Source organism: Ursus arctos, unplaced genomic scaffold (genome assembly GCF_023065955.2).
Source record: "Ursus arctos isolate Adak ecotype North America unplaced genomic scaffold, UrsArc2.0 scaffold_11, whole genome shotgun sequence".
Taxonomy (NCBI): Eukaryota; Metazoa; Chordata; class Mammalia; order Carnivora; family Ursidae; genus Ursus; species Ursus arctos.
In genome coordinates this window covers 40,078,703-40,100,525 of record NW_026622775.1, presented here as the reverse complement: position 1 = coordinate 40,100,525, position 21,823 = coordinate 40,078,703, and the positions used below count along the sequence as shown (strand labels likewise).

Below are 21,823 nucleotides of genomic sequence, written 5' to 3'. Positions count from 1 at the left end.
CTTACCTGATTCGGAGAATGCAAGCAAATTGGAGTCATTTGCTTAAGCAGTACAAGAACATGGCTGCGGTTTATAGCGGGTCACTTTTTTCTTTTTTTTGTATGGGAGCCCAACGGGGGGGGCTTGAATTCACAACCCTGAGATCAAGACCTGAACTGAGATCAAGTGTTGGACACTTAACCAACTGAGCCACCCAGACACTGCATGGACCACTTCTTAATTTAGCCTTACAACAACCCTCTGAGGTAGATACTGTTGTTCTCCCCATTTTACAGATGAGGAAACATAAACTGTGGTGGAGTGTAGGACATTAAGTGACTTAGGCCTGTGGGGGGCCAGGTTCAGTGGTCTGAACTGACTTCAGAGCCCAGACTTGATTAACATTTCTGAGCTCTGCTGCCTGCATGTGTAATGTGCCACAGTGCCAGACAGGGGTGTGTTCAAGCTCATTGCTGTTTTGAATCACTTGATAAAGTAGAATTTTTACTTTTGTTAATACTAATGGGTTTTTGTTTGTGGTTTTCTTTGTTGTTGTTTTTTTTATTTTGGGCTTTTTTTGGATTTATTTATTTATTTATTTATTTATTTTTTTAGATTTTACTTATTTGAGAGACAGAGCACGAGTCAGGGGCAGAGGCGAAGGGAGAGGGAGAAGCAGAAGCAGACTCCTCGATGAGCAGGGAGCCCGACGGGGGGCTCAATCCCAGGACCCTGGGATCATGACCTGAGCGGAAGGCAGACACTTAACCAACTGAGCCACCCAGGTGCCCGACACTGATGTTTTATACAGGCCAACTAATGCTTCATGAAGCATCACAGTCCATTGGTTCATTTAAAACTTTTGACCATCTTGCTTGGTTTTTAAGGTGTCAAACTGCCTTATAAAGAAAGAAAAAGTGCTGTCTCCTAAATTTAGTAAAGATCCGTCAAATCCAATGAAAAGCAGAAATTATGTCCATTTTCCAAGTAGAAAATTTAAGTCACAAAAAGATGTAAACTGTCCTTAGTAACTTTATTTCGTTTCTTAAACTTGCTGCTGTAGGCTCTTGGCTCCTTCTGAATGAATCATTGAAAAGTCTCCAAAAGAAGGCGGAATGTGTGGGGTTTGTGGGTTTTGTGGGATGATTTTGCCTGTCACCTCATGTCATGCAGCCCAGCACACAGTAGGCACTTGGGAAGCACCAGATACAAGCTCACAGGGCAGCTGGCTGTGTATGAATTCAGTAGATGGAAAGATGTCTGTCTCATCAAGATTCCAGTGGAGGAATGGGATAGCATTCCCAATTCAGTGTTTCTTGAGGGCCTGCTGCTGTCCTCGCCACAGCACCGTGTGCTGTTTTCAGGTGGAAGAGCTTTATCTTTTCCGTGTCGCTTTTCCTTCTCCCAAGTAGCCCTGCAGGGCAGTGAGTTGAAACACTGACTAGGAGGCAGTCTTGATTTCAGATTCCACCTCTGACACCTGGGAGCCAGGAGGGCTCTGCAAAGGTAACTGGTGCTGTTACCCCCCTAGCTGAAAGAGGGGAGGAAATGATCCCCTTACCCCGAAGATAAGTGACAGAGCAGTCTTCACTGAATCTTAACAAAATCTAAATACGGCCAAGCGGTCTCCCTAGAATAAGCTGCCAGGGAGAAGAGCACCGGCACCAGATAGCTGCTAACACACTGAGAGCCACGCCGGGCGGAATTCTAAGAAGAATCCAGCATGGCCCCGGTGAGACCGTGACCCTCCAGGTTTAGTGACCCGTGCTGCCATACCTGTCTGTGCGTCTTTGTATTCAGCCTTAAGATGTACAGCCTTATTGGAACAACTTCATTTTCCCCAGCTGGTTATTCCCCATTTGAGTCCTTATCCTTTGTTTCTGACACCATGAAAAAGGTTAAGGTGTCTCCAGGGACAAAGAAGCAGAAAAAAAATCATGACTGTGGTTGATTATTAAACGGATTGTTTTCCAAGAGTTTTGCTTTGAGTTTCTAGTAAGCTTGAAATGGCTTGGTTTTCTTTTTGGATGAACTGTCTATAAAATAATTTCCCATGATAAATATCTGTGTACTCATAGGTAATACTACTTCAAAGCTAATAGTTTAAAAGGCATCTGAAACTATATTGACTGGTTTTAGACTGCTTAGACGCACTGAGGCGCAAAGCACTGGCCCTCTAACTACTGCTGAAGGAAAATCCATTTGGTCAACATCGTCGCTCACCATATTTCAGCTCCCTGTAATTTTTGAAATTGTTTATTCTTCGTTTTATAAAATTGCACCCAGTGCTTGCCAGCTTACGGGTACTTTTATAGTTCGTCTATGCACTAGAACCAGAACCGATGAATAAAAGATGCATCTTCTGACTTTACTCCTGAAAAACTAGCAATTCTTTTATTTCCGATGCAAGTAACAGAGGGCTTGCAGAGATGAGGATCCTCTGGGCTCAGATTCATGTGACCCCTCAGGGACCTTCCCATTGGAGCAAAAGTGCAGGCAGGAGTGAAGGCCCGAGTGCCCAGCCTTCGGGATTCACAGGGACTCTGTCCACCCATCCCGAAGCCGGGTCTCCTGTTTGTGGGATGATTTCCTTTTGGGGACAATTAAAATACATTATTTCAGGTTTCAGTCAGATCTTGGAGCAGATGAGGAAGCACTGCCTTGAAGCTTCGTTGCCATTTTTAAGCTGCAGCCAGAAAGCTGCTGTTGACCAGCACAGTTTCCCTCCGTGTTGGGCCCATTTGATGATGGTGGCTTTAGGCACATCAAAATGTGGTTACATCAGAATTGATTCCTTGACAGCATACTGCTTGTGGCCCATTCTCGAAGATACAGTTTTCTAATTATGCTGGTCTGCTGTCAACTTCTGTCACCTGAATTATTTGGATTTTTGATTATCCAAAGAAAAGTCTTATTGCCAGATTGGTTTCCTTCCCATCCTTCCCAGAGCTCATGTATCTCCGAGAATGTAAGCTCATTTTCACATGAGTCTAAGCCAAGTGTAGGTGTGAATCCTCTCTGTATGGAACCATTATCCTGAGTTAAACTCAGATGTGGATACTTCCCGACGTTGCTGGGAACAAAGCACAAGTGAAGTTGTTGGGAACAGAGTTTTGCTCAGATTTTAGGGGCTTCCAGGCCCACTGGGAACATGACTAGGAGTAGAAACTGTGAGGACCAAAATAGGACTGTAGACCTTTGTAGGTGTGTATTTTATGAGACAGACTAGAGAGTATACCCTTGGTGTTTCTGGGTCAAATTCCAAGCTTCTCCAGATCTCCATGTTCTTGAAAGTGGCCATCATGGCTTAGGATTCTGGCTTTCCCCTGACATACTCAAGTGAGAGTGATGTCTCCTATGCTAGTCTCACACAACCAATTAACTACCTTTAGTTTTTCCCCCACTGAAGACTCCTCTGGATGAGTCTTTTTTTCCCCTCACTCACTGCAAGATTTCTATAGCCATTTCTTATTTCCACGAAAAGCAGAGCGAAGGCTCATTCAAATCATAGATCCAAGCTGCCACCCCACTGAATGTGTCCATCCTGGATCTTGCCATAACTTCTGCTTTCTTTTCTTAGAACCATCACTCAGACCTCCCTATCTAATTTCCACTTCCATCCCAACACAAGCATTGAATGTTATGTTTAGGCCCACTTTTCACAAAGGTGGTGGGTCTGCACTCTGTTCTTCTCACTTTGTAAGAGTGATCAAATCCACAGGAATAGAGAGGGAACAACAGAGTCCCCACTGACAGATGCTGGGCCGTCTTACAGTGTTTGCAGAAATGCTCAGTGGCCGCTCCCATGGCGGACGGGTGCCATTCCCATTGGTACCTCCACAGAATGATGCGTCATGATGTGAGCGCCTCGCGTAGTTGAAGCCACTGTTGCAGGGTCTACCGTACAGTCAGCCGCTCCCTCCACAGGCATGCCCTGCCCCATTCGGTATAATCCAGTGCACAAAGTCCCGTACCAGAGGAGGTAGAATGCAGTCAGATGCAGTCTGCTTGACACCAAGACTGTGAACAGTAATGGCGGATTTGTAAGGTCAGAAGGTGCTTCAGAATTGGGTGGTGTCTTGGTTGAGGCATACTCAGCATAACTTCCGTAAAGAGAGGGTGCGGAAGGGATGGCCACCCTCCTGTCCCCCAGGAGCTCCGTGTGGCCTAGGCCGGGGGGCGTGTATCTCTGCCTTCCTGATCTGGGAGCAGGTGTGTGTCCCGCCACAGCGGAGAGTGCCAGGTGGCATAGGTGTACGTTGGCAGAGGCAGAAGGAGAACCTGCCATTTTCTCCTAATTTCTAAGTTAATTGCTAAGGGCCTTTGCAACATTTTTAATATGTGAAGAACCTTTGAACAGCTGGCAGGTACCAAATAAAATAATGGAAGTGGTGGGAAAGGGCACTCTTTTGATGAGCTAGTTGCTTCGCATTGTGCCTGGCACTGCTCGGTGCTCAGTCTCAGTCCCCAGGAAGGCAGGGACATGGTATTTTCTTCATCAGAGGCAGTGTAACATGAGATTAAGAGCACAGACCGCAGAGGTTCAAATCCCAGTTCTACTGCTTTCTAGCTGAGTAACCTCAAGCATGTTAATGGCTCAGTGTCCTCCTCTGTAAGAGAGAGTTCTGCTGGTACCAACTGAGGGTTGTCGTTAAGAATTAAATGAGTTGGGGGCAAAGGGGGTGCTCAGTCGGTTAAGCATCTGCCTTCGGCTCAGAGCATGAACCCAGAGTCCTGGGATCGAGTCCCGCATCAGGCTTCCTGCTCAGTGGGGAGCCTGCTTCTCCCTCTGCCCCTCACCCCACTCTCATGGTCTCTCTCAAATAAATAAATAAAATCTTAAAAAAAAAAAGAATTAAATGAGTTAATATAGAGACCACTTAGAACAGTGCCTAGCACCTGTTGTGGTAAAACATATTCTCATGGGGACACCTGAGTGGCTCAGTCGGGTAAGCATCTGCGTTTGGCTCAGGTCATGATCCTAGAGTCCTGGGATCGAGCCCCAAGTCAGGCTCCCTGGTCAGTGGGGAGCCTGCTTCTCCCTCTGCTCTCTCTCTCTCACTATCTATCTCAAGTAAATAAATAAAATCTTTAAAATAAAAATAATAAAATGTATTCTCATTAATATCAACAGGAGCAGCAGCCATGTGCCGCTCCCTACAGGGCTGGCTGCTCTTCTCCATGTCTAGCCCCCATTCTGGAACTACTCCTGCAAGCTTTTTAACTCGCCCCAGATTGCTAATCTGGGGTTCCTTTAGCTGCCAGGTCACTCCCTGCCCCATAATCAGCTGTTCCTCAACTTGTACTTTGTGGGCTTTTTCTTCTCTGAGTCTGCCACTGGGCAGCTGTCTCTATCAGGTTTCGTTCGCATTCTAAATATAGTCCAGCTGATTTCTGCCCTGTCATCAGGTTCAGAGGGTGTGGGACTTAGAACAAGAACGGTGGTTGAGAAATCAGCCCTCCTCTCATTCCAACGGCATAGCCTTCCAACATTTTTGTCATCTCCGAAGGTAGAACGTAGGAGACCGCTTTGCAAAAAGCAGTAGAATGCAAAAAGACGTTGCTTCCGGGGCCCGAGGCAAGGGTGACTGGGGGTTCCTTCCCTGGGCAGGCAGCGAAGGTGAGGCCACCCCTGCGTCCGCCTCACACCTGCACTGGCCAGCTGACAGATCCATTAGCGGTGGTAGTTCCATTAGCATCTCAGAGGCTGACCTGGCCTCGGCTCTGGGTGTAATTGAATGCTTCGGGGAAATTTGATTAAAATGTGAAAGTATGCTTCCCGGTCCTAGAGCTGTAAAGGCTGTCTGGTGTCACGTGAAAGACAGGACCGGTTGTCCCCGCCGCCTTCGCTTTGGCTAAAGGAACAATTAGTGTTGCATTTGGCCAGGAGACTTGACGCCCTGGGTAGCTGCGGTGTCAGCTCTGTCTGACGTAGAGGGGTCAGGGCAGAGTCGGGTGCTTGCGTGTCGCCTTTGAGACGGAAGTTAGGGGTTCCCTGATGCAGTGGCTTTTTGCGTTGCTCTGACTGTGGTTTTTATGTACGGGAATCACCAGGCCACTATTTTCCTGAGAAAACCAGATGGCTGCAGTGCCATGCTCACCAGGGACTTCTGAGACTCGTGCGGGGCTCAGTAGCAGTTGCTGATCTCCTAGAAGGACTAAGGACCTTACGTAGAATGCAGTGGGTTTTGCAACTTGGTATGGATCCATCACTCTCGGGTTTGTCAGCAGCGCGGCCTCCTTCAGCCCTGCTGCTGGCCGCTCACCCCATTACAACCGCAGATTTGCACGCCTGCTTGCGATTGTGTCCTGAAAGCACGCATCCCCCAGTGAAGTACGGTTCCAGCTCGGGGAGGCTTCATCACAGCACTGACACAAAAAGACAAACAGAAATCTGACTTGCCGTATTATCCATCCAATAAAAAAACCACCCAAGGGTAGAGGAATAGATATTCATTCATTCACGTCCCAGCAACTCAGCCAAGCCTGGGAGTTCAGCTGCAATATTTCTAGGTGGATTTAGAAAACCTTTCCTTGGCAAAGCAAAGAGTTCTCCTTCTGACAGCTCTTTTCACCAGCGGGCCAGCCTGTCTGGGTTAGAACAAAGGGAATTCTGCCTGTCTGATTTGGGCCGGATAGCGGTTTTCTACTTCCCCAGCGGTTTGCTGTACCATTGTGGAAGTTTGAGTACTTTTCCATAAGTTGGGCAGAACTTCCTCTCATTCTGCCTGCATTTGCCTTTATCTGCAGTCAAGCATTGGCTGCCGAGGCGGCCTTTGCCCTGGTTTAGCATGAGCAGAATAGTAACGTTGGCTTGAAAAGAGATTCAGGAGATGATTACGGGATTATTCAGTAGGCTTGTCACCAGAGAATTTATCTGTTACAAAGGGCGTGTAGATTTTTTTTTATTATGGAATTTCTACTTTAGCAATTGTATGCCTGTGTATATTTCACAGCATCTACAATAGCTAAACTTTCAGAGCACTTTTGTTAGTATGGCTTGCTTCTTCCCAGTATCTTATTTTTCCAGAAAGTTCCTTCACTTAACAGAGGTTTTCTGAAGAGGGCAAGGGTGAGAGCCTTACCCACAGTATAAAGTTTAAGAGACTATTTCAAGGAAAGTGTGATTTGATTTGAATTGCAGCAGGTAGGGGAAGTCTACTAAAAATGTGTTCCCTCTGCATTTGGAAGCTTCACCTTCCCGTGTGTGAGGAGCTCATGTTTTTAATTTTCTTATTGGAAAACAAAGGATGGACTTAGCCAGATTTTTTGGTTCTGCCAGACTGATCTGAGCTGGCAGTTAGCCATAGTAGTTAAGGCACTTGATGAGTGCCTTGGGTTACTCTTACGCATGACTGGGGCAATTCTAATATTTAAAGGTGAACATGACATGATAAAGAAGGAGCATTCCCTTGTGATTTTTTAAAAACGCACATGGTGATGGCAGGCGTGGATTCCATCCACAGATACTTACCAGGTAGCTGCCATCGCCCAGTGCTGACTGAGCTCTAGTTATGGAGTGAACCGGACAGAATGGCCCCTGACTCACAGAGCTGATGGTCCAGAGGGGGAGACACAGTAGAGTCTTCTTCAAGTCGCCTTGATGATGATTTTCACGGAGCAAGAGGAGAGGCAGGGTTAAGCTGTGTCTAGCTTGGCTCAGAACACCTGGAAGCCACTGTTGCCTCCATCGGTCCTGCGGTCTAAGTGGATCACATGGACCTGGGTTCTTCCTCACTTTGAAAACATTTGGAAACCATTTCTGTCATGTCTTGGGATGATGGGAAGATAAATACAGTTCCGATCCACTTTTGATTTTTCAGAAGTAGAATATTCCGTCTGTTCCTTCTTGATTTGCTTCTTTTCGTCCCTCCTTATTCTCACAATCGCTGGGACTTCCAGCAGAGAATAGACCTGGAAAGAGAAAAAACAGGAAACTAAGGCCAAACATCCTGGGCCCAAGGATAAAGGATGCAGCTTAAGGGTTAAGGTTGTAGGGTACGCAAGGCTGACAGTGAGAGGGCAGGTGAGTTTGGGGGAGAGTGAATTTCATTGTCCTCTGATTCACCAAGCCAGGGTCTCTGAATTCATTCCTGTGAGAAAATGCTATATTAAAAAAATGCACAGTGACTGGTAGAAATCGAATACTTGCTGTTTACTGAAAGTGATTACAATTTTCTGGTGATATTTCCATGTGTAGGAAAGTACAGGTAGATGTCTCAGAGGAGGCAGAGGGTGACAGTTTCAGATTTGCCTTCAGAATGCTGATCTTTCATTTTGGGGAGAAATATATATATATTTTTTTTCTTTCTTTCTTTACAGAATGAAGTTGGCCTACTGGAGTTCTTCCAAAATGTGATAAAAGAAACTAGGGCAGAGCCGAAAAAAGTAACTAGTTGGGTCCTCAACATTTTTCTGGGTTTTTTAAAGCAACAGAACCTTGCTGTCAATGAGAGGTGAGTGGGGTCTGGAGATTCTTTCTTCCTTTATGATGAACTCTGTCCAGAAGCAGTTGAAGTAGGGCAGAGCCCAGTGTTTTGTTCTGCCTCTTTCCGCTCAGGATCTCCCGACAAGGCACACATACCCCCTGTGAATTCCAGATTCTAAAGCTGTCCTCCCTCACATCTGAAATTTCGTTTATTTGTTCAAATCTTTGTCTGCGCTGTCCTTTGTCCTGTGCTGGAGCTGTGGGCCTAAAGATGAGTAAGACAAGGAGTATACAAGCTGATGGGGGATATGAGCCTGGAAGAAAACAGGCAGTCACCTCAGTGGGATCCTGTTAGGCTGGAGGCGCAGGGGGTACCCTGAATGAACATAGAGGGGGCCTGACCCGAGGCTGGAAGGTGAGCGAGGCTTCCCTCAGAAGGGGATGCTAGAGCTAGGCCCCGAAGACCTAGTGGGAGTTGCCAGGTGATGGGAGGGCTGAGGGCATTGCAGGCAAGAAGTGGCCTGTGGACACTCAGAGGCAAGCAGGTGTATGGGCTCAGGAAACCCAGAAATTCTGGAGTGTCAAGGGGGCAAGCAGGAAAGCTCGGGAAAAAGCCACAGAGGCCACCGTGCATACACTCTTGTCAGCAGCTCTCAAAGCCCTAGATCTCCAGCCCGCTCCAGTTTCACTTTGGGGGAGTCGGTTGGAAGAACAGACCAGAATCAAGGAGCCTGTTGCTGGAGTGCCAGTGAGAAGTGCCATGGGCCTGAGCCAAGGTAGATGGAGAGCACTTACCTCACTGAGGTTGCACAACTTCCAGTTCTTACTCGGACAGGGGAGTGAAATGGAGGGCAGCGTTTTCAGTCTAGCGAGAGGTAGAGGAGGAGGAATGAGTTTGGAGGGAAGAGGCGGGGCATGATGCCGTGTTGCATTTTGGACATGCTGAGTTGGGCTGCCTGTAGGACAGACATCCCCCTCGTGGGGCTAACCAGGAGGCAGTCAGATACATGCTCTACTCTGCTTCTGTGCAAAGTGCTGTGCTAAACACGGGGAAGACCAGTCAGCACAGCTGACGTAGCCCCCGCTCTCGGAGCTGACCGTCTAGAAGCCGGTGATTACAAAGCAGTGAGCTAGGTGCTCTTGAGAAGGGGAAGGTAACAGCTAAGCTAAGGCCTGAGGGAAGGATGAGTAAGGTCAGTCAGGCAAAATCCAAGAGGTGAAAGTATTCCAGTATGGGGAACAGCACATGTGAAAATCCTGAGGGGAGTCCGGGCATCATACTTCTGGGAACGCAAGTACGTAGTCCAGTGTAGGTGGGACGTGGACTTAGCAGCTTATAGATGGTACTTGACGCTCTTGAAACAGAAGAGAATCAGGGAGGGTATGGCCTGACAGGATCGCTGAGGAGGAAGCTGGAGATGCTAGAAGCGTGGGCAGAGAAGGAGGCAGCTGAGAAGAAATGGCAGAGAAGAGGGAAACTAGGACAGGACGTCACAAAAGCCAAAGGAAAGGCAAGTTTTAAGAAGGGAGGAGTGAGCAGCAGATTGCAGTATGGGGAGTGAGGGAGAGAGTGTTCATTAGGACCCCCGGGGAAGATGGCTGGGCCCCCCTCAGCAGGCGTGCCATTGTCTCAGCAGCATCCCATGGCCATGGAGTGGAGGAGGGGCCTACATGGATACATGATGACAAAAATTTGTTTGCTCAAAGGTCTCGCTGTACAGTGCCAACTTCATGTTCAGCCTCTTGCAATGTGTCTGTGCAGTAATGTGGCCACGTGGGATCAGTTCACTTCCTTACTTGGCTCTTTACCAGCATTGACCATGGATGAGTTCCCCTCTTGGACCCTCCATTACTTCACTATGAAACGAAAATGGCAGGACCTGCCTCCGAGGCTTTTTGAGAGGAAAATGCACAGTGCCTGGCACATTGTAGGCCCTTGGCGTTCGTTCCCTTCTCTTTGCGGGTTGGTGTGTTAAGTACCAAAACAGTGGCCACCCTCAGCCACCTAAACTCCTTTGACATCTCTTCCCTTTCTGTCTTTCTTTCCTGTCCTTTCGGGTTTGACCACTCTTCAGAAATTCCACTTTTTACACCGTGAACGTGGTGGCCATTCAGGGAAGGCTGGAGCCATCCAGAAGAGTTTACGGTGGAGACACAACTGTACCAAAGCCTTAAGGAATGGATAGGAGTTGGTGAGGCAGAGGTCTGGGCGACACCTGCAGAGAGCCAAGGGTGGGAATGGCAACGCACTGCGCGTTCTTAGACGGAGGAGGAGCATAGCTTGGAGAGGGGAGAGTGGAAGACTGCAGGAAAGCACCGCTGACTGACTGGCGCAGGCCTGGAATATGAGGATGTGGAGGGTCACCGGGGAGGTTAGCCGTGAATCCGACAAGCAGCAGAGTGCCACTCTGCAGGGTACGTGCTTAGAGGAGGCGGCCCCCACCCCGGCCCTCAAGGAGCTCGCATCTCCTAGGAGGACTGGACTCGTGCGGCAGCATTGGACTCCGAGGCAGAAAGCGGTGCTTCTGTTTTAGAACTATATACAGTACAGGGGAGCAGAGAAGAGGGACGTGCCTGTCAGCCAGAAGAAGCCAGGAAGGCTCCAAGATGTGGTTTGAGCTTTCAGAGGAGTTATAAATCTGATCTTTAAATTTCTGGTTTTCCATGTCATTGGCTGTGTTGGACTGTGGTTGGCCTAGAGTCGCTGAATTTTAGTCCTGGCAGAGACCTTAGATAACTTCTGGTTCAGCTCTGTCCTTGAGCAGACAAGGACATCGAGGCCCTGAGCGGTAAGGTGACAAACCTCAGGCTGTGTAACTGCTGAGACTGATAGCCAAGTCCCCTGACTTTCAGGCCAGCTTCTTTCTGTGTCGGTCTGAAACTAGGGGTTTGCGCAGCAACCACGTTGGCAGCTGCTAAAGGCGCCGGGGTTGGTAAATGAGCTCGTGGAGTGACCTTGGAGCCCCTGTGTTTACCCAAACAATTCATAAGCACTGGAGTTTTAAGAACCCAAAGGGTAACCAGTTCCAAATACACCTCTATGGAGTTGTTCCAAAAGCAGGTAAAGGGGGAGCTAAGCAACAGTTCTGTTACACAATCTATGCAGAGCAAGGACTGAGCATCCAAAAGCAAGCTGTAGCCGCTCTCTCCCCCACAGTTCAAAGAACCAGTGTTAGCGGCACTGGATACGCCAGCCTCACCTCGAACAAACAGTGATTAACGAACAACCTCAGCTGCTGGGGCGCACTTCTCCAAAGCTCAGGCCGGCAGTAGCTGGGGAGCGAGCAGTGTCGTATGATGACACCAGGCAGGGAACACTCTGGAGGTCAAGTTGGCAAGAACTGGTTTTGCAAATTAGCATTCATCTCTAAAGACCTGTCAGAAGACTGGTGTCTAAAGGGTCCAACCAGAAGAGCTCTTGTTGAACTCCACTTTTTAATTATTTTGAGCATATTGCTTTGAAAGTTGTTTTTCTGTTAACTCCTAAGTTGCTATTAATAACAGGTTTGATTTAGTTAAGAACATGGGAATTACAGATACCCTGAGCAAGCGCTTCACAGTGAAATCAGGCAGGTGCCGCCGTCCAGTTGTCCAGTCCAGTCAAGTGCTCCAGCCTTCCAGGTCAGCCATGGGCCGTGGCTCCTGAAGCACTTGCAAACCAGGGCAGGCTTTCGAGCCAAGAGGGCCTGACGGGGAGAGAAGAGAAGTGCAGCAGTGGGACGTGTGCGATAGCATCCAAGAGTGGGGCTGCAGGGGTCGGAGCCCCATGTGCGAACAGGGGTTATTACCTCATCAAGCAAAACAAAGAGTATGTGATAGAGACCATGTATGGCCCACGGAGCCCTAAATATGTGTGTTCTGGCACTTCCCGGAAGAAGTTTGCTGATCCCTAGTTTAGAACACGTTTGGTGAGAGGTCGTTGAGTCCAGTGGTAGAGAGAACTGAGCCCTGAAGAAGCAGCAGCAGTCTTGGGAACAGATGGGCCTTCTTCGTCTGCCAGCCTGAGGTGGAGACAGAAAACCATATGGAAAAGAGCCCTGGCCACTCCTCATTAGCAGGCTAGGAGTGCACGAGAGACAATTAAGGAAAAGGAAGAGAACGCAGAGGTTGCAGGAGAAGGGGTATTCGCAAGGGGCTTTAAACGTAGCCCAGAATTGGGGGACAGCAGAATGAGGGAAAGCCGTCATGCTTGGCAACACACAAAGGAGATGTGATTTTTTTTTTTTTAAGAGAAGAGCTTCTGCAGAGTGCTAGGATTAGTATCCACATGGCTGTGCTTACCAGGGTAGATAGTAGCCCCTCATGCCGGATGTTTATTGGTAAAGGTATGGTAAGAACCCAGGCAGAAGCAAGTGACTCCGAGATCACTTGCAGACATTTTCAAGATAGGGACGGTCTGAGCATTTGTGAAGGTGCGTGATTAAAGCCCCAGGAGAGAGGAAACAAACATGCAAGTGGGATCCCTAAGAGTGGGAAGTAATGGGATTAAAAGCATGAGTCAAGGGGTTTGTTCGGTGGAACCAGGAGGAAGAGGACACGACAGAAAATTCTGAGTCTTGCATCAGCTGATGACCTTATGAAGTGAGAGGTGAGGGTAGGTGCCAAGAAGGGAAGGGGGAAGGAGACTCTCTGGAGCAGGCACTTGGGTTGGGGCACCCAGTAGGAGTGCAGGGAAACCCGTCGAGATGAACACAAGGATTATTGAGCAGCAAGAGCCACCGGGGTGTCCAGGTCCCTCTGTCTTCCTCCAGGAGCTTTCTGTGTCCCACTAGAACGGGAGGAGAGAAGGTGGCCTTTGGGCCTGAGATGAGCGTGGGGATAGAGGTGGGCTGCACATTTCGCAGATGAGGGGAGGGGGCTGGGGGAGTGTGGTTGTAGAGGTGGCGGAGTGTCTATGCCCAGAATGCAAGCTGGGGATGGAGTCGTGATCCCGAAAGAGCTCTAGGGGCCTGGAGGAAGTTGGCAGATGGGAAGGATCCCTCTGTACATACGCAGGCCTCAGGGGATTGTTGGCTGGCACACAAAGCTTAAGCCTTTCAATGTCAGATTCTTCTTTAGCGGAGACACATTCACTGTCCAGAAGCCAGCATTATCTGACAGCAGCAAATCAGTAGCTTGGGCTTCTGCTGCTATTATGTTGCCGATCTGATGGTTTATTTATTTAACTGATGAGTGGGGGTCTTCTGCCGTCAGCCTGACGGGTACTGATCTTTGTCATTGTCTCACTCAAGGTTAGCCTGGCGTATCTGGAATTAATGTATGCGGTATACCAGATAGCTCTCCCTGTTGGTGGGAAGAGTTCTGTGACACAAATATTACTATGTGTCAAGCATTTGTGGGTACAGAAAGGTGAGTGAGAAATCTCCCAGTGCTGTTAGGTCAGTGGAAATATTTTATAGTGTACCTTTATGACCTAACTAATGAATTAAGGTCCTCAGATGAAAGGCAAAGTATTTTTAGTTATGTTGTGGTCTATTTCTGTTCTCTATCTCCATGTCCCTGATAGCAACTCGTGTGGGAGAAGAGACCTTTTCTTTTCTGCATGCTCTAGAAATCCGGTTCAACATCAGGGCTTATTATGGGTTCTACATACTGTCTACACTGTAATTAGCCACTGTATTTTCTAGGATTGTAGAGCACCCAAGGAACCCGTGTTTTTCAGACAACCTGATTCTTTATTACTTGTCAGTAAGGTGGAAGGTAGGAAAAGGGGTTTATCGGTTTATTTCAGCTCTCTGCCCCTCTTCCTGTTGAGATTTTTTTTTTCTTTTTCTTTTTCTTTTTTTTTTTTTTAAGATTTTATTTATTTATTCGACAGAGAGAGACAGCCAGCGAGAGAGGGAACACAAGCAGGGGGAGTGGGAGAGGAAGAAGCAGGCTCCTAGCAGAAGAGCCTGATGTGGGGCTCGATCCCAGAACACTGGGATCACGCCCTGAGCCGAAGGCAGACGCTTAACCGCTGTGCCACCCAGGTGCCCCTTCCTGTTGAGATTTAATCAGGGTGGTTCACAGGTGTTCCAGATGCCAACTTAACACCAGATAGTCTCCAAACTTAGTCTCCAAACTTGGAATTACCTTGTATCCATACTTTGGGATAAATAAGTATTTAAGGATGATGGTCTGCCTCCGTGTGTCAGCTGCTTCGAATGAATAGCCCTAATGAGGCTTCACCGTACCAGAGTCCAGTAAGTCAGAGCTGGTGAACTTGTACTAACTGGGTTTGGAATTCATGGGAACTGGGTGGGGGTTCCGTGGCAGTTTCCTTTTTATTATCTAAGAGTTTACAAGAAATTAATTGTGATTGATGAGAACTAAGACGTAAACAGAAGGTGTTTTCACTTGGCATTAAACATTTCAGAAGCTTTCATTCACACTAATGTGCTATTCATGTCGTTCCGATTTAAAACTAGTCCCCTAATGATAAGCAGCGTTTTATTAACCTAGTTACTATGTGTTTAAAAGTAGCAAAATCACATATTTTAAAGAAATAGTGTGTAATTCGGTGTTGTCTTTTCACTAATCTAGGCACTCCCGCCAACCCCCCACACACTCCTACCCCCTAATGTGAATTGATGACACTTTATGGGCTTGGTTGCTCCTTGGCCTTTTTTTTTTTATCATGGGATCTTGACAAATAAGTCACATCCTAAAAGTATGGATATGATGGATTCTGGGCCCTTCTGTGAGTCTGGAGAGGAGAACAGTGTCTGTGCGGATGCCTGTAAGGACAGTTAAGGACATGGATGGCAGTCAGCAAGAGTTCCCTTAAAGAAAAGCTCTCACAATTACAAAGAACTTATATTTGCATAAAAACACTCAGAAAAGTAGCTTTGTTAGCTCTTTTGTTTGAAGTAATTTTTAGGCTGATCTTGCAGTTGAAAATATTTAATTACTGGGTTGTTTTGTTTTGGTTTTTTTTTTTTTCTTGTCATGGTTCATGAATTTTGCAGCCACTCCTTTTTTTGACTAATTAAACTGAGCAGTTGTCTGTTGCTACAACTTCTGCCAAACAGCCATTATTGTTGAGTAGTAAAATAAAGAAAAACAACACTAGTCACCGAAATTTGTTATATCCTAAAATACAAAATAAATAAATAAAATAGAGCCCAATTGGCATGTTATTTCCATTCCTGGGTGTGGGTTTAATTATTTAAACCTACGAAATCAAGTGCTTTGCTTCTGAGAAACCATAACTGGGTATGCTGACAGTGGGAACTGTAAATCGATTTTCTCTCCTTTTGGGGCTGCTAGTCCTGTCACACCTACTGCACTCGCGGAACTGCTCAGCCTGCTGGACCGAAAAGCCATCTCTTCATCAGCAGCGAAACAGGTATGTCCACGCTTCCTCAAGTTTCGGAATGCTCTGCGATCCCAATAAATGTTTTATGCCAAATGCCATCACTAAGTGAATTTCATAATTGAAGTATTAAATGCTTGTAAGTGCTGTTTTTATACTGAAAAGGTAGAAACATTTCATTTAGCAAAGGGGAAAAAAAAAGCTAGCATGTGCGCTGTAGGTAATACGCGTCTCATCTTTGCCTAACCAGGGGGAATAGTTACTGTTTGGTTTTGCCTGGAACATTTTCCAGACGTTTGTTTCTGGGAAAGGCGGAACTGCGGCCTGGGGGGGCTTCAGAGCGTGTGCACGGCCCCCGCGCCCCGCAAGGCCAAGGCTGGGGGGCGGCTTCGGCACTGATCCCAACCCCTCTGGTCCTTCCCAGTCCACCGCAGCTGCCCAGCCAGTACTAGGGGCTTAGTGGTCTTCTCTCCCTGATCGCCCCCCCAAAATTCAGTCTTCCGGCAAGGAGGATGAGGTCAGACACCCTGCCTGTCGTTCAGCAGATACAATTGTATACACATGCCCTGTGTATGTAAGCGGGGAAAACAGCACCAGCATCACGGGTGGCCTCTGCTTCATCTGCCCTCCTCCTGACAGTCGTAGGTGCGTGAAAGATTCCTGGAATCCAGAAAACTCTTACAAGTAAGTTCCCAGAAAGACAAAGAACACCAGGGCGGCAGCCTGATCTCAACTTTGGGTATTGAAACCATCAATGCTTCAGCCAGGAGCTTAATGTGACTCTAATGGTGCCTTTTGCATTTAATATTTATACACGTCGGCAGTAGTGGCAGGTACAAAGTGAGGCTTCGGAACAGCAGCTGCTTTGGGCTAATTATAAGGCACTCTGGAGCTCCCACCCAGCTCTGTGCAGGGCAGCTGGAGATAGAACTGATAAAGGTTCTGTTTACCCGCCACCCAGTGAGGCTGTCGACTGCAGGGACCTCGGCACGTGTAGGAAAGGATTTTGGTTGCTTGGATGTCAGAAGAATACAAATGTTTATGACAGTGCTCAGCAGTAGCAGAAAGATTAGATGGCCTGAGGGCAGGAAAAAACTCTGTGTATACGTAAGAACAGATGAATTGTAGCATTTGAAATGAAAGAGGGAAAAAAAAATTCCCCTTTTCACTCATCCTGCCCCACCAGACCAGGGGAAGCAGGGAAAGAGGGAAGGAAGGGAGGAAGGAGGGAGAGAGGAAGGAAACCTCGTACAGTGAATAGGATTGGTTCAATGGGAAGAAATGGAAAATGCTAGAAGATGCTGATAGCTGGTTCAGATATAGATAGGGACACCTTTGGATTCTGTCAACTTCCAGCATGTTTAAAGGAAGTGGGGTGAATCCTGGCTGCTGTGAGGTAATCAAACTAAAATAAAAGTCTGATTAGAAAGGTGTTAAATGTATGCTGACATGAGGGAATCTCCTCTATATATTATTGCCTTGGGGTTTTTTTGTGTTTTTTTTTTTTATTTCTACTTTGTTTTCTGTTTCTACGAAAATCACTTACTGATTTTCTGGTGGAAAAAGAAAGGTATTTGTTCATTACAAAGAATTTAATGCAGAAAAATACAAAGATATTCAGATTCTGCCACCTTGAAATAAGTACCATTAATGCTGGGTGAATACCATTCCAGGTGTCTTTCCACACCCACATGTGCCGTTACAAGGATAGATTGAGGGGATGGGCAGACATGAGGTTAGAGAAATAAAGACTTTCGAAAGTAAGAGGTTATAGTACTTTTTTGTAGTTTATTTCTTTATGAAGTGGACAGTTCATTGGTTTTTAGTATATTCACACAACTGTGTAGCCATCAACACGATCTAATTCCAGAACATTCTCATCACATCAAAAACAAACCACTAGCAGTCACTCCCCACTAACTCCTTGCCCTAGGTTACCACTAAGCTACTTTCTGTCTCTGTGGGTCTGCCTGTTCTGAACATTGAATGTAAGTGGACTTATGTAGCCTTTTTTTGTCTGGCTTCTTGTACTTAACATGGTACTTTCAAAATCCATCTATGTTATAGCATGTGCCAGTATTTCATTTCTTTTTAAGGCTAAAGAATGTTCCATTGTAAGAATATGCCACATCTTGCCTCTCCCTTCATCAATAAATGGACATTGGAGTTGTTTCTAGTTTTTGGCTCTTACAATCATGCTGCTTTGAACATTTGTGTTCAGATGTTTTGGTTTGAGCGTGTATGTTTTCAAGTTTCTTGGGTATAGACCTGCAAGAATGGAATTTCTGAATCACATGGTAGTTGTACATTGAACATTTTGAGGAGCTGCCTATTTTCCAAACTGGCTGTACCACTAACATTCCTGCCAGCAACGTATGAGGGTTCCAGTTTCTCCGTGTCCTCGCCAGCACTTGTCTGTCTTTTTGATTATATTCATCCTAGTAGGTGTAAAGCCATAGCTCACTGGCGGCTTGACTTGCATTTCCCTGCGGACTAACTACACGGAGCATCTTTTTGTGTCTTACTCTTACACGCTTCTTAAAGAAAAATGTTACGATTAATTTTTCCGGAATTTAACCGAAGAATCCAGGAAGGCCTTGGGTTTGAGAAACCCTGTGAGCTGGAGGGCACTCAAGCAGAGCAGAAAGATTCTCTGTTGCCACTCCTTATTGTGTTTCTCTCTGACAGAACTGGAAGAGGTTCCAGTAGTGATTAGATGACCACGAAATGAGGAAAAAAGTTGACCAAGTCACTGACTCCTAAAGATGAAAGATTGGTAGAAAGAATCATCCTGTCCTTAGAACATTCTGAATTCCGAAGATTGTCCCACTTTATGTCTAATTTATTATTAATCCATCTCTCTCCCTGAGGTCGTCAGCCATTATCTCGTCCCTGACACCTTTCACTGCACCTTCCTCACAGGTGTTCTGGCCGCATTTCTGAGATTTACGAACCTCAACACTTTGGCACCCCAGGGGCCAAGGGAGTTGAGAGGTTGCTGTCATGAAGCACCCCTATTTTTCGGAAACGGAAAGAGAGATGATTTCTCGTCATGAGCAGCCTCCTGGTAACCGTAGACAAAATCATCTAGATTCCCATCACGGGATCTGGTGCTGCCTGTTGAAGTCGCGGGTAACAGCGCCATCTCCCGCCCCCACCGCCCCGCCCCCCCACCGAGAGGGCCATCAGAGTCCCAGTCCCCACAGATAGCATCCCAGGATCCAGAGCGTCTTGTGACTCGGAGGCCCTGGGTGCTGGGCGGTTGTGCAGAATGTGGCTGTGTCCCGTTTGTGCACGCCTGAAATAGGCGTGGGTGACCCACTGTCTCCTGGGGATGGCCCGGGTAGCATTTCTAGTGGAACCAAGCTGGCTTGGGGTTCTGTAGAGATGGAAATTGAATTTTAACATGTAGCTGTGCCATTTAACCCATTTCCTCTTGTCTACTTTGGGGTCTGCTTTAAAGAGAAATCACCAAACCCTTTTAATGTAGAAAATGTTATATGTCCTGCAGTAAAACGGTTACAAATGATTTGATGTCTTCTCCCTTTTAGTGCTTCAGTTCTGTGTACATTTTACTCTGTCCTGCTTCTCTCGGGGGCTTGGGTTGTTGTTTGTGCCTTTGTAGAAGAATGACCTTTCACAGTACTTGCCTTTGAGCAGAAGGGACCCCTCTTTTCTCTAACTGTCACGGCCCCCTCCCTGCCTTCTCCCTTGAACAGGCCTTTCCTCCACACTCTGACTCTGGAAACGCCTGGACAGGTGAGGGGCCTGCCAGCTTTCCTTCCATCCTTCCTTCCAGATACTTTAAAAATAGCACTAGCTAGAGAAACAGTCGGGTAGTAGTTGAAAGGGTGTGTGAATTCGGTCCCCAGGGAACTGAAGGCCGAGTTTCTGCCCCGTGTGTCAGAGCTGGCTCCCTGGTCAGTGTGTGATTGGGGGTTCCCAGCTCACCTGACCCCGTGCTCTCAGTGGCCGTTTACCACAGGTGGCCCGCACTACCCTCGGGATCCCTTGTTGCGGAGGTTGGTCTTGGGTGGGCAGGAGCAGGGCCTGGGAGCCGCACGCCTAGCCGGACACAGTTGCACTTAGATAGCACTTCCCAGGGTGGCGGTTAAACACAGACAAGAACTGAGGATTTATGCTGCAGCGTGAGGCTGCTGACCACAGAGCCCATTATGTTTGCTGCAAGAGGGTGGGGAGCCCTGCAGAGTCTGGCCTGGAGGCGGGCCGCCCCTTCGGTGGCTCCCACCCTGCTGGGCTTCAGCCAGGAGTGCGCAGCCTGGGTCCGAAACAAACAGGCACAGGATTAGACAACCGGAGTCTACTGCGTCGGCCCAGGGGCCTGGGGCTGGGCTGCGGTGGCCACTTGTCTCATTGGGGAAGTTAATAATGAGCTGACGTGTTCTAACTGGGAGTAGAGAGCACGCCAGGCACACGGCTCCCATGTGTTCCCAGAGGCTGCTGAAGTGTTTCTCGAGCGCCACTCCTCTGCACCCCCGCCCTACTTTCTCAGGGAGCAGCCAGCTCTCTGCAGTTAAAAGTATCCATCCTCGCATTGTCCTGCCTGTCCCCCTGAATGGTGTGGCTTGGCGCTGATCCCCAGGCTGCCTCACACTGCTCTATTCTGGTGCTTTTGGCTCAGGCAAATCCAGCCAGCGTTTGAGCTGGTCGGCTCCCACTGAATTAGGTGCCAGGCAAAGGCTGACCCCGTGGGCCGCCTGCGCAGGTCCGCTCGGTGCTTTCTGCCAGGGTGGCTGTCGCGGGCCAGGAGAAGTCGTGCAGGCCCAGGAGCGGCCTCCTGCGTTTGCCAGGCGTGCCTGCTTCCAGGCCTGGGCCGCAGGGACCGTCGTGTCTGCCGAGCTTCCCACCCCGTTTTCCTGTGAAGAGTTGCTGCATGGACTCTTTGTAAGCAAGTCCTCACAGGTGATTTCCATTTTGAGCCAGAGATCTGGGTCCCTCTTGAGATCTCCACATTCTCTCCCTGAATGTTGGACACTTTTTATGCACTTTTTTTAGGAGACTGTGCAGAGGAACAAAATAAACACTGATCAAAGTCAAAATGCCTACCAGAGGGATAATTTAATTACGTTATGATACATACACTGGTGGATATTTTATTAATACACAAAATTATGTCTGTAATAAGTGACACAAACTGTCCATGTGTTATAATTGCAACTGTGTTACAAAAGAAAGAAAAATATGGGAAGGAAAAACACCAAAAGACATTTGTTATCTTGAAGTAATGGGAAATATAGGTGATTTCTTTTTATCATTTCTATATTTCCTTATTTTCTATGGTGAACATATATATATTGACTTTTTTAAAGTGAAGTATAGTTGACACAGCATTGTATTAATTTCAGGTGGACAACTTAGTGATTCAACATTTATATACATTATAAAATGATCACCATAACTCTAATTACCATCTGTTACCAAAGTTATTACAGTATAATTGACTATACTGTGCTGTACTTTGAATCCCTGTGATTTGTTTTATAACTGTAAGTTTATACCTCTTAATCCCTTTCATATATTCCCCACCCCACCCCCACAACCACCATTTTGTTCTCTATATCCAGGAGTTTCTGTTTTGTTTTTAGATTTCTACGTATACATGAACTCATCTGCCATTGTTATTTCTGACTTTCATTTAGCATCATACCCTCGAGGTCTGTCTGTGTTGTCAGAAGTGGCAAGATTTTATTCTCTTTTATGGCTGAGTAGTATTCCTTTGTGTATATACACCACATCTTTATCCATCCATCAATAGACACGTGAGTTGCTTCTGTATCTTGGCTATTACAAATGGTGTTGCAGTGAACATAGGGGTGTATATATCTTTTCAAATAGGTATTTTCATTTTCTTTGGATAAATAGCCAGAAGTGGGAATACTGGATCATATGGTAGTTCTATTTTTAATTTTTTGAGGAACCTCCACACTGTTTTCCACAGTGGCTGCACCAGTTTACATTCCTACCAACAGTGCGCGAGGGTTACCTTTTCCCCACATCCTTGCCAACATTCGTTTCTGGTGTTTTTTTCTTAGCCATTCTGACAGAAGGTGATATCTCATTGTGGTTTTGATTTGCATTTCCCTTAAGATTAGTGATGT

At 47.0% G+C, this 21,823-nt stretch overlaps 1 protein-coding gene across 2 annotated transcripts in view; it reads left to right on the top strand.

Moving 5' to 3' along the window:
* GATB (glutamyl-tRNA amidotransferase subunit B) overlaps positions 1-21,823 on the top strand; it is an 89,778-nt gene that overhangs the window by 58,008 nt on the left and 9,947 nt on the right. For both annotated transcript variants that reach the window (XM_026499474.4, XM_044384365.3), the window contains 2 exons: positions 8,302-8,435; positions 15,659-15,737. In XM_026499474.4, coding sequence (XP_026355259.2) covers positions 8,302-8,435; positions 15,659-15,737 — 213 coding nt within the window. The remainder of the gene's footprint in view (positions 1-8,301; positions 8,436-15,658; positions 15,738-21,823) is intronic.